The sequence below is a fragment of the Balaenoptera musculus genome, chromosome 8 (genome assembly GCF_009873245.2).
Source record: "Balaenoptera musculus isolate JJ_BM4_2016_0621 chromosome 8, mBalMus1.pri.v3, whole genome shotgun sequence".
NCBI lineage: Eukaryota > Metazoa > Chordata > Mammalia > Artiodactyla > Balaenopteridae > Balaenoptera > Balaenoptera musculus.
Genome location: NC_045792.1, coordinates 59,969,977 through 59,982,122, shown reverse-complemented (window position 1 = coordinate 59,982,122; position 12,146 = coordinate 59,969,977). Strand labels below are relative to the sequence as shown.

At 39.9% G+C, this 12,146-nt stretch overlaps 2 protein-coding genes across 2 annotated transcripts; both read left to right on the top strand.

The window, feature by feature from the left end:
- Nucleotides 1-837: 837 nt before the first annotated feature.
- On the top strand, nucleotides 838-2,241 carry LOC118899523 (hemoglobin subunit epsilon-2-like). The gene is given in 4 exon segments (XM_036861300.1): nucleotides 838-929; nucleotides 1,054-1,270; nucleotides 2,114-2,141; nucleotides 2,144-2,241. Coding segments are annotated over 4 exon segments (435 nt in total).
- Nucleotides 2,242-6,045: 3,804 nt separating this feature from the next.
- On the top strand, nucleotides 6,046-7,356 carry LOC118900152 (hemoglobin subunit beta). Its single transcript, XM_036862427.1, has 3 exons — nucleotides 6,046-6,201; nucleotides 6,331-6,553; nucleotides 7,164-7,356. Exons 1-3 carry the CDS (start codon nucleotides 6,110-6,112, stop codon nucleotides 7,290-7,292), a joined length of 444 nt encoding a protein of 147 aa, XP_036718322.1. The 5' UTR covers nucleotides 6,046-6,109; the 3' UTR covers nucleotides 7,293-7,356.
- The last annotated feature ends 4,790 nt before the right edge of the window (nucleotides 7,357-12,146 follow it).

Below are 12,146 nucleotides of genomic sequence, written 5' to 3'. Positions count from 1 at the left end.
GATATGAAGAAAAGTTACACACAGCCAGAGAGTGTGGATTCAGCATACAAGAGACAACTCCATTCTTCCATAGCCATTGCCAAGGAGAATTCTAATACTCTCTTCACTGAACTCAGGAACACCTGTTTCCCCAACAGCCAATTGTGTATTCTCTGATACAAATGCATAGATACATGCATTGGCCAGAGACACTTGTCCATATAATCAGAGTGAAAAAAAATTATTCAGGCAAGTGCATATATTATTGGTAGAACTCAACAACAATGGGGTGATGCTCAATTTTTCTCTAAATTACCCAGTTCTTACCTATCTTTTTTCTAAACAGATTCTGGATTGGGGTCTTCTTTCTTGGTTACAAGAACTATAAAATTATGAGCCCCATATAAGCTTTAGAAGCACTGGTAACCAAGAAGAGCTGTGACTTCTTCTATACCTGGCTGAAGAGAAGAACAATGTCTTGTAAACACCTGATGCAATGCTCAACAGAGTTCTAACTGTTACTCTTCCTAATTCTATTTATGCCTTATGGTCAATGCAGGGATGGTAGCAGGGAGCTTGAGATATGAATTGCACGGTACATGGTAGGAGAGAGGACAGCAGAATCCCCCTGATAGAGCCACCCAACACTATCAGAGACACAAATGTCCATCTCGCTGACCTTCCCTTGCCCAAGTCCCATCCCTGGTGGTGACAACCCACCTTTGAACAATAGTCTCATTTTATTGGGAGAAGTAAGGGCCTGGGGACAAGAGATGAGGAATAAAAGGCCATGCAGAGAAGCAGCAGCACAGACTTGCTTCTGGCCCATTAGTGATCACCAGTAAGCTCCCAGACACCATGGTGCATTTTACTGCTGAGGAGAAGGAGGTGGTTGCTAGCCTGTGGGCCAAGATGAATGTAGAGGTGGCTGGAGGTGAGAGCTTGGGAAGGTAAGCGCTGGACACAGGTAGGACAGGGGGCAGAAAGGCAGAAATTGTTCCAGAAAGACGGATTGGTCAGGTTTCTTACATACTCTGACTTCCCATCTGCTCTGTGACTATGATCATCCCATAGGTTCCCAGTTGTCTACCCATGGACCCAGAGGTTCTTTTACAATTTTGCTAACTTTGAGTCTGCGATAATGGGCAACCCTAAGGTCAAGGCCCATGGCAGGAAGGTGCTGACCTCCTTTGGAAATGCCTTTAAACACATGGATGACCTCAAGGGCACCTTTGCACATTTAAGTGAGCTGCACTTTGACAAGCTGCATGTGGATTCTGAGAACTTCAGGGTGAGTTCTGGGCATGCTTGTGCTTTGTTCTTTCATCTAGGTATCTGTGCTGTGGTTACAGTAGGGAACACAGTCTTATCCTATAGAGGTATTTTTGGGAGGTAATATTTCAGGAAAAAGCTTGATTTTGGTAGTTAGGTTGTTCCTAAGGTCAAAGGTAAGACCAAGTAGAGTAATTAATTACGCTATGACCAGTGGAGGCCACTGGCCATCTGATATTTCTTAAAAAAAAATGTCGTGAAGAATACTGGCCAAAAGTGAGCTAAATAGTTTGGCCTGGAGAATACAAATTGAGCCAGGGAGAAGAACACCTTGCCTTTGATAACTGAAATTTTCTATAAAAATCGATGAACACATTCCTGCATGGTTCTTGAGCTTTGAACCAGGAGTAAGCAGGGCAAAGTAAGAGCGACGTTTTCATGGTTTGCCCCTTCTCCTCTCAACTCCAGCAATGATGAAATGCTCTTGTATACAAAGCACTGGATTCTTTGTCAAATGGGTGTCCAAACAATTTGAATGTATGCAATATCTGAAGACTTAGACTATGCGTATCAAGCCCCAGCACTATAATCCTACTTCTAAAAAAGTAGAGAAGCAATCCATAGCAATGCTCTGGGGTCGGAAGTTGGCAGGGAAAATGAGAGAAGGATAGAACACAATGGGGGTTCAGGGCTGGGAGTCACTGAAGCCAATGTCAAGCATATAATGATGCACTTTTGTGGGAGCATGACAATGAAAGTTGCTCAACCTCTTATCAAGAAGGAAATGGATGTTGTATCTATTCGCTGTAAGGGCAGCTTGAGACATTCTGTTCACTATGCACTATCTTCTTTTTATCCCCACCTCCTAGGCAACATGATATTGATTGTCTTGCAACCCACTTCAGCGAGGAATTTACCCGAAAGATGCAGGCTGCCTGGCAGAACCTGACAGAAGCTGTGGCTAATGCTCTGGCCAAAAAGTACCAGTAGTTGCCTGGCCAACTATGTTGGTTCCTACCTGAGGGCCCTGGGTCCCAACAGTCCATCTCCTGAAGGTGGAGGGAGAGATCCCTGCCTCCAGACTTAACTCCTATATAATACAAATAAAATAAAAGTCATGCTCTATAAGGAATATCCTTGTATTTTCTCTCTGTCTTTATCTTTTATAAGTTGATTCGGCTAAAAGAAAGCACTCCTATTGGAATGAGAATATTGGAGATTGAGAGTTTGGGGATGATAGAGAAGGGACCCTTATAAGATTCTACAGGATAAGAGTGGCTTCAATGGGTAATTACTCTTAGGATGGGAAACTAGACTCTTGAGTTGGACAAGGTCTTTAGAAAAAGGAAGGAAATGGAGTTACTCTTGAGAGATGCAAAATGATTATTGATAGTGAGTTGTTAGGACACAAAGTAGGGGACCTGTATAGGCTGTTATTTGTATAAACTCAAGATAGAGTTCTTTTTGGACTATAGCTCACTTCTATTTAATATAAGAAACATATTTTTAGCAGCTATAATACAGTGAAAATGGTACTTTTTAGAGACCCAGTTAAGGACTCTGCTCTCAACTTTTTCCTAGCATCTTCAATGGTACTAATGAAGGCAACATCCCTAAAGCATATGAACTGACAGCTTTGGTTTGAATCTGTCATCACCTGGTAGCTCTGTGACCTGAAACACATTTCTAATTCTATTAAGCCTTTGGTAGAGATAAAGACCATTTATGAGGGAAAATGACAAATTCAAGAATCAGCATGCCAGGTCTAATTGACAGAGGAGAAACTGGCCCATTAAAAGCAGTGGGGTGGGGCTTCCCTGGTGGCGCAGTGGTTGAGAATCTGCCTGCCAATGCAGGGAACACGGGTTCGAGCCCTGGTCTGGGAAGATCCCACATGCCGCGGAGCAACTGGGCCCGTGAGCCACAATTACTGAGCCTGCGCGTCTGGAGCCTGTGCTCTGCAACAAGAGAGCCCGCGATAGTGAGAGGCCTGCACACCGCGATGAAGAGTGGTCCCCGCTTGCCACAACTAAAGAAAGCCCTCGCACAGAAACGAAGACCCAACACAGCCATAAATAAATAAATAAAAAATTAAAAAAAAAAAAAAGCAGTGGGGTGGTATAAAATTAGAGAATCTGCTAGAGAGACCAGAAAAAGCAAGAAAAGAAGCTATTGTTGCAAACAAAATTACCAGTGAGGTTTCTTGCACAGCAGAGTGAAATAATGAATAGGGTATTTTAGGGAAATTGATCCATGTGTGGGCATAGACTTGACAAGGCAGAATCTACCCTGAATCTGGGCATAGGAATTTGCTGTGAGTATAATGAAGTGATAGGTAAAAGACTAAACTTGACAGGAGCAGTGGAACTAAGAAAAAAATCAAATAAAGGACCACTGTGGCCAAGATGCTGCAGGACTTGAAACATAGTGAAATAGAGAGTGGAGAAGTCATGGATGATAGCCAGGTTCCCTGTCTAGTGAATGAAAAGAGGAAATCTATTGACAGAAGAAGAAAAAACGTAGATGTCTCTTACTTAGAGCTGGCAATGGGCATAGCCACCTTTGTAAAAATCACTTCAAATTTCTGTACTGAAGTCCCTGGCATAAGGTGAAAAGCCAGGGCTTTGGGATTAACAGACAAGGTCAAATGATTGCCCCAATGGCTTGAAACATTTAGTTAACATTTTTCAGAATTAATTTCCTTGTTTGTAAATGGGATAATTATCCCTACCCCACAAATACATTCCAAGGTTTCAAGGAGATATTTGTAAAGTGCATTGCCTGTCATTTTTGAAAAGGTAGTGGTAGTGGTTTATATGATGCATTATGATCTGTTCCTCTGTGCCCTGTTTCATTGTATATTCTTGAACTGATTGCATTATTTCTGAGCTTCAGCACTAGATATCTAACTATTTGCTTAATATCTCATTTTGGATTGCTCAAAACTACAACAAATACAGTATGTCCAAGACCAAACTCCTGATCTTTTCCTAATTTACTCCTGCTAACTGAGGCTTCTTTTTGTGTTCCCCTTCTTAGTGACTATCACATCATCAATTGCTCAAGCCTGAAAATAAAGATGCTTTTACTTCCCTCCCTAATACAATATCATCCTATTGTCTCTCATTTATTTTACCCCCATGTCCACTGAAGCCAAAATAATACAAATCAAATCATGCCACTCCAGTCCTTGAATTTTTCAATAGTTTTTTTTTGACTTTCAAGTTAAAGAAAAAGAAACTGTAACATAGTGTAAAGATCATTCATAGCAACTTCCTATCATATAACATTCCCCCGTTGTCATCTGAATCACAGTCACACTGTCCGTCTTTCTATATATAAATCATATAATTTGAATTATTGTCCCTGGTAATTTTTAATCAACATTACGTTGTGCAATTAATCTGTATTACAGCATGTGATACAGATTCTTTTCATTGTTGTATAATATTTCATTCTTTTACCATATCATAATTTATCTATTCCACTAAATGAGGAACAATTAAGTTGCTACTGAATTGAGATTCTGAGGCATATTGATGTTACAAGCATTCCTATACATGTCTTTGGATGCACACAAACAAGCATTTCTGTATATCTAAAAGTATAATTGCCAGGTCATAGGTGCTGCATATATTCTGCTTCAGTAGACACCACCAAATATTTTCAAAAGCAGTTATACTGTTTTTACACTATCGTTAGCAAAGTATAAAAATTTTATTTATCTAGAGCCTTGTGAAATTTTGGAATTGTCAATCTCTCCTCTTCTTTATATTCTTTTCCCTCCTCCTTCCCTTCCATTCCCTCCCTTCTTCCCTCCTTCCTTTTTGCCTCCCTCCCTCCCTCCCTCCTTCCTTCCTTCCTTCTTCCTTCCCTTCCTTCCTTCCTTCCTTCCTTCCAGCTATGCTCGTGGGTATATATTTGTATATCATTGTAGTATTATTTTGAATTGAGAAAAGAGTGAAATTCGCTTTGAATCTTCATTCCTGGGTCCAACTCCACTTTTTTTCTTGAGGACCCAGCTGTGGAAATTTCTGCACTTGGCGTTTTCCCAGAAACCTTCTCAGACTTTAGCAGGCTGAATAAGATAAATCTTGTTTGCAATTCCTTTGCATTCTCTCTTTAGTCACATCATACATTTAAATACTTATGCAATAGGTATCAGATATTTTTCTTTATTTCTCATTAAATTGTTCCCATTATAATCCATGCTCGCCAAACCTATTTCAGTAGGTGGTAGAGAGACAATATTTATTATTTTTCTTTCACTTAATGGACATTTATTTCAATGAAGGGATGGGAAAAAAAAGAATTTTGTGACCCAAAGTATTATACAAAGGAGAAAGAAAGTTAAATCTATGGCAAAATATTTATCCATTCCAACCACTTATAAACATATCTAGAAACAAAGTGAAGCTCCATATAGAGTCAACTTGATAAAATTTTTGCTTTCTAGGTCTTAGTTCTCTTATGTATGAATTGAAAGAGTTGGATGGGTTAAACTGTAAGATACATTCCACAATGTTGACTAAAACATTTATCATAAATGAGACTGGCAGTATATTTGTAGAAGCTACTGATGAAGAAAATGAAGCTGGGAGGTAAGTACAGGGAGAGCAGGGTTTCTGAGTCCTGACACACTGGATCAGCCAATCACAGATGAAGGGAACTGAGGAACAAGAGTGCATCTCACTTTCCCCCAAACCAATGAACTTGTGTTGTGCCCTGGGCCAATCTGCTCTCAGAAGCAAGGAGGGCAGGAAGCTGGGTGGGGCTTACAAGGAAGAGCAGGGCTAGCTGCTGCTTACACTTGCTTCTGACACAACCGTGTTCACTAGCAACTACACGAACAGACACCATGGTGCATCTGACTGCTGAGGAGAAGTCTGCCGTCACTGCCCTATGGGCCAAGGTGAACGTGGAGGAAGTTGGTGGTGAGGCCCTGGGCAGGTAGGTATCCAGCTTACAAGGCAGGCTTAAGGAGAGTGAATGGCAGCTGGGCACGTGGGGACAGAGCAATCCCCTGAGATTCTGACAGGTGCTGACTCCCTCTGTCCTTTTGCTGTTTTCACCCCTTAGGCTGCTGGTTGTCTACCCCTGGACTCAGAGGTTCTTTGAGGCCTTTGGGGACCTGTCCACCGCTGATGCTGTTATGAAAAACCCTAAGGTGAAGGCCCATGGCAAGAAGGTGCTAGCCTCCTTTAGTGACGGCCTGAAGCATCTCGACGACCTCAAGGGCACGTTTGCTACGCTGAGCGAGCTGCACTGTGACAAGCTGCACGTGGATCCTGAGAACTTCAGGGTGAGTCTATGGGACCCTCAATGTTCTCATTCTTTTCTATGGTCAAGCTCGCGTCATGGGGAGAGAGTTCAATGGCAGGATGCAGTTTAGAATGGAGAAGAGGTATTCTGGTTACAGCACTATGGACTCCTCGGGACCATTTAGTTTATTTTAGTTTATTTTACCCTGTTTGCTCACAGCCATCGTCTCCTCTTATTCATTCTTGTTCTCTCCTGTTTGTTCTCTGCAATGCCTTCTCCTTTTTTAATCAAACTTTATTTTGAGTGTCTAATTTAAAAAAAAAACTTTCTTCTTTTATCCACTTAAAAAAATGTTACCTAATAATTTCCCCTTATCTCTTCCTTTCGAAGCAAGGAGGATAAAATGTTGTATTGCTTCTTGAAATGGTTCTAAAGAATAAAAATGAAAACACGTTCTGGATTAAGGCAGAAAGAGAGAAACATTTCTAAATATAAATTCAGGCTGATATGGATAGATTCACATCAGTAGTAACACCTACACTTCAGCTACCTTTCTGCTTATACCCTAGGGGCACAGTTTGGGATGAGACTTTACTCTAAGCTGGGTCCCTCTACTAACCATGCTCTTGCTTTTTATCTCTTCCACACAGCTCCTAGGCAACGTGCTGGTGATTGTGCTGGCTCGCCACTTTGGCAAGGAATTCACCCCAGAGCTTCAGGCTGCCTATCAGAAGGTCGTGGCTGGTGTGGCTAATGCCTTGGCCCACAAGTACCATTGAGATCCTGGCCTATTTCTTGGTGACCATTGGAAGACCATATTTCCCTAGATTCTATTTTCTGAACTTGGGGAAATAATGTCTACCCTCAAAGGTATGGCTTCTGCCTAATAAAGAACTTTCAGCACAATTTCCTGATTCCTTTTACTCATTTTTTTCCCTAAGGATATGGGAAAGTCCCTGAAGGTCTACAGATAGGGTACCTTTGTGTCTTATACAAAGAGGTCAAGGGAAATGAGAAAAAAAAGGGGGCCGTACACAGTCAGTAATGGACGAAACTTCTATCTTAAAGCGTAAAAACTGTCAAGAAGGTTTGAAATATAGAGAGGATACCGGCACGACAGGGGCTGTATGGGAGACCTCAAACCTAAGACAGAAACTTCAGGTTAATGCTCTGATCCATTTCCAGTAATTACTCAAAAAATAATGTGCTCAGTCAGAGACATAATGATTGCTCAAAGTACTGTTATATCTCCTTTTTTCCTACTTCCGTTGCTTGCATGCTGTAGGCAGCAATGCTATACTACCTCAGATGTTCCCGTTCTAAGGCATAACCTCCCTCTCTCACTTGCCCCAAAAGACCTCAAAATTAACCCTACCCTCCCTTTTGAGGTAAAGTTCAGTGCTCACATACCACCTGCTCACATATCTTTTGACCGTAGTCTCAATGAACTCTCCAGTATTGCCTAAGAAAATCTTTCCATACAACCCCCACCTTCACCCACTTTTTACATTTCTTCCTATCAAGCACACCCACCCTCCATGCTGTGTAAGCGTTTCTGCGTGTTTTGTACTATCCTACGTGACTACTGTGCCTTTTATAGTAGGTCCTCCATAGACAGCAAATGTATATTTATTAAATGAAATAATCAATGAATGAATAATTATTTCTTGTCTTAGAATTCCTGGGAGTAGAGGACAATCCAAACAATAGACCATTGCGTAGAGTTTCTTTGTGTTAATGCACAAAGAAAGTAAACTACTGAGGAAGCATATAGGAAAATAAACCACTGATCAGACATTTGCTGTGTCATCATAGGTAGTGAAATATCTTTGAGCATTATTTTTGTCAAATGTAACATTAGAAGGATTTCGAGAACCTTCTAATTCATATGTATTTCTTTAAATCTATATCATTTCCTGTTGATTAATTTTAGGCTTACTTGACTACCTGAAACAGAATATGTTGCTTCCGTCTATAAAAAGTGTTTTTATAATAATTCTGTTTTACTACCAGGTTATAGACAATGCATTACAGTTTACTGTTTCACCACTATATTGTGAATTAACTGAAGGCAGAAGATTTTTTAAGTACTATTTGTTCCTTCTCAGGTCATTGTACACAGTAGGCACTGAGAACGCTTTACATCCCAACAGTATGTTTAAGAACCACCTGGTCACATCCCAGAAGCAGAGGAGCCTCAGGAAAATTTTAGGAAGTTTCCTTTCCCACTCCTGAGCACAGAAAAGTCATCATAAGAATCAGACATTAGGAGACAAAGAGATTTTCAGAAGATTAGAAAGAGGGTGGGCTTCCCTGGTGGCGCAGTGGTTAAGAATCCGCCTGCCAATGCAGGGGACACGGGTTCGAGCTCTGGTCTGGGAAGATCCCACATGCCGCGGAGCAACTAAGCCCGTGAGCCACAACTACTGAGCCTGCGCATCTGGAGCCTGTGCTCCGCAGCGGGAGAGGCTGCGACAGTGCTAGGCCCGCGCACAGCTGCAGCTGGAGAAAGCCCTCGCACAGAAACGAAGACCCAACACAGCCAAAAATAAATAAATAAATAAATTAAAAAAAAAAAAAAGAAAAGAAAGAGGGTAACAGAGGCTGTGGGTTTCACAATCTGGAAATGAGGAAACAAAGTACCTTTCTTCCCTGTAAATGGTCATAAAAAATAAAAAAATATATAAAAACTTACTACTCTCTTTTGTTCCTTCACCTGTGAAACTGGCCAATGAACCTAGACAAGAAGTTGGGCCTGAAAATCTCCAATCCTGGAGAATTCAAGAGAACATCACTGGGATAAGACTTGGATCAAGCTCAAACGATTACTATATACTAGGTGTTGGTGTCTCCACATCGGGAGTGAGGAGGTCAAGGGATGGAAGGAGACTTTGGCAGCTTCTTATATGCTTTCATTCCGTGTTAAAGTGGAGCTTCCGTAAAAGTCTAAAAGTAAAATTAGTTCCTTAATATTTGATTTCAATTTTATTTGATAATTTACCCAACGGTTATTTCTATTTTCTGCTACCATGTTGCTTTATAGCCTATGTTCAGTACGTGTTAATGAAGATGGGGTATGTGTGTGGAAGAAAGAGAGATGGAAAGAGAGAGGAGGCAAAGAGAGAGAGACAGAGACAGAGAGTCAGGGAGAGAGGGAAAGGGAGGGGAGAAGAGGGAGGGGAGAAGAAAGGAGATGAGCGAGAAAGGGTAGTAACTAATACTGTGCATTATGTTCCATAATTATTTTAAAATAAACTAATTTAATGTCAAGGGAATTCAGCATAATATTCTAGATTATACATCTCTTGAGCCTCAGAGAAGGGCCCTGAAGGTTTAGCTTTAGGATTTAATGCCTTACATATTTGTAAACGGTTTCCAGACTGAAGCCAAGATTCTGCCTCTAAAGATGTACAGTTCCAAATTTAACTTGGGAAAGTGTCCCTTTGCTCTTGATATGTCAGTACCATAGCCCACTTATGAGGTAAACAAAGCTAATTCTGAATGAAAATCTGAGCCCAGTAGAGGAATTATTAATAAGGAAGTTATTAACTGAGACATTACCTGTTCTGTAATAGTTAGAGTATAATTCCTTTATCAAAGTTATGGTTATACTGAATTTATTGTTTTATAGAAAGAAATATGACTTTTTTTCTTTTTAAATGAGTTAAACCATACTATTCTTAAACTATTCTGTGTGTATGACCTCTGTTTCTATGAGTTCTGCTCTTCATGGAGCATTTTTGTTTTATTTAATTGTATTTATTTAATTTAGTTTTAATTTATTTTGTTATATTTTATTTTACTTTATTATTTTTGGAAGAATGCCAAAACTGAGGTAACTAAGATACTGTGTATCTGGGAGAGAAAAGTAAATAATAACTGCTTTACCCAGAAAAATATAGATTAGATTGCTGAAATGGTCTACTCGGGGAATTAAAATTGAACACTAGAGCATGTACAAAAGAGTTCTAACTGAAAAGTATTTTTTTAAACAAATGATAAAACCACATATCTCTGGATGAATGTCATGATCCTCTTGAAGAAAGTTAATAATCATCCTCTTAATTGTATTCAGACTAGGCCCATCCTGGTATAGAACATTTGGAATTAGTTAAACTTGACCGACTGGAGTAAAGGAAAAAGAAAAAAAAAACTCTCTCTCGGGGACTTGTAGCATGTGTGTGTGTGTGGAGGGGCATGCGTGTGTGTGTTTAGTGCTCACTGCGGCTGGAATCAAAGTAGAGAAAACATGCTGTGGATCCCTTCACAGAGTACAAATTAGCTCACAGTGATGAAGGCGTCAGTGGGCCTAAGAAGTGTTCCAGAACCTTTGAGTGCTGACCTGGATTTGAGCTTGAGGCTCTGCACATACACCATTTATCACACTATTCACTCTTCCTTATATTTGCCTGGTATGTCTGAGCTTTTGATGCCTTATTACAACCTGAAGCCTTATCCCTGCAGGGTTATGGTAATAGAAGGAGAAAGCTGTTTCACTCTTTAATCATACCAAGCAGCAACGGTGAAACAAAGCAGCAACTCTTGCCCTGAGACTTGGATGGTGGTGGATGCCACAGCTGTCCATACAAAAGAGTGGCTCATAGGCCATCCATGGCAGAGGACGGCGTAAGAAAGAAGACACGACTCCAATAAAGATGTTAAAAAAAAAAAAAAAGAAAAAGAAGACACAATTGAAGAATTTAGGTGTATATATATACAATGGAATATTACCCAGCCATAAGAACAACATGGATTGACTTGGAGGGTATTATGTTTGGTTAAATAAGTCAGACAGAGAGAGGCAAATACTGTATGTTGTCACTTTTATGTGGAATCTGAAAAACAAAACAAACAAATTAATATAAAAAAAGAAAAAGAGACTCACAGATATAAAGAGCAAACTATTGGTTAGCAGTGGGAAGAGAGGAGAGGGGAGGGTCAGGAAAGGGGTAGGGAATTAAGAGGTACAAACTACCATGTATAAAATAGATAAGCAACAATGATATATTGTATAGCACTGGAATTATAGCCATTATCTTGTAATAGCTTTTAATGGAGTATAATCTATAAAAGTACTAAATAAATCACTATGCTGTACACCTGAAACTAATATAATAGTGTAGATCAACTATACTTCAATTAAAATTAATTAATTAAGTTAAAATTAGAATCAAAAGAATTTAAGGAAACCACCTCTGAGAACAAGAAATGGTAGGGGAAGTCTTTAAGTAGGTGCTATTTCTGTCAGTCAAGATGGCAAAATTGTAGCCTTGACAATTTGGCTCTTTACAGGAAAATATAGGCATATTCTATACTCTTATTTAGTAAGTTCCATGAGCTTTCCATGACACAGGTTTCCTGAAAAGATATGTCCAAACTTCCCCAGAAGTGGTCCTTTCACGTACATATGCCTGACCTCTGATATCAGAAGTCTGAAATAGGGTCTTGAAAAGAGTACAAATGTAAAACAATGATAAAGCTAACAGAGGTTTCAGCTGAATAAAATGAAACTCAAAACCTAAAGGTCAAACCAAATGTGGGGTTGGTTTTTTTGGTTGTTTTTTTTTTTTAACATTTAAGACATTTGAAAGACATCTTTCCCCAGAAGTCAACATGTAAAATTTTTTTTCCAA

Coding starts and splice junctions, on each gene's coding strand:
- LOC118900152 (XM_036862427.1), top strand. CDS start 6,110: ATGGTGCATCTGACTGCTGAGGAGAAGTCTGCCGTCACTGCCCTATGG. Junction 6,202..6,330: donor GGTGGTGAGGCCCTGGGCAG/GTAGGTATCCAG, acceptor TTCACCCCTTAG/GCTGCTGGTTGTCTACCCCT. Junction 6,554..7,163: donor TGGATCCTGAGAACTTCAGG/GTGAGTCTATGG, acceptor TCTTCCACACAG/CTCCTAGGCAACGTGCTGGT.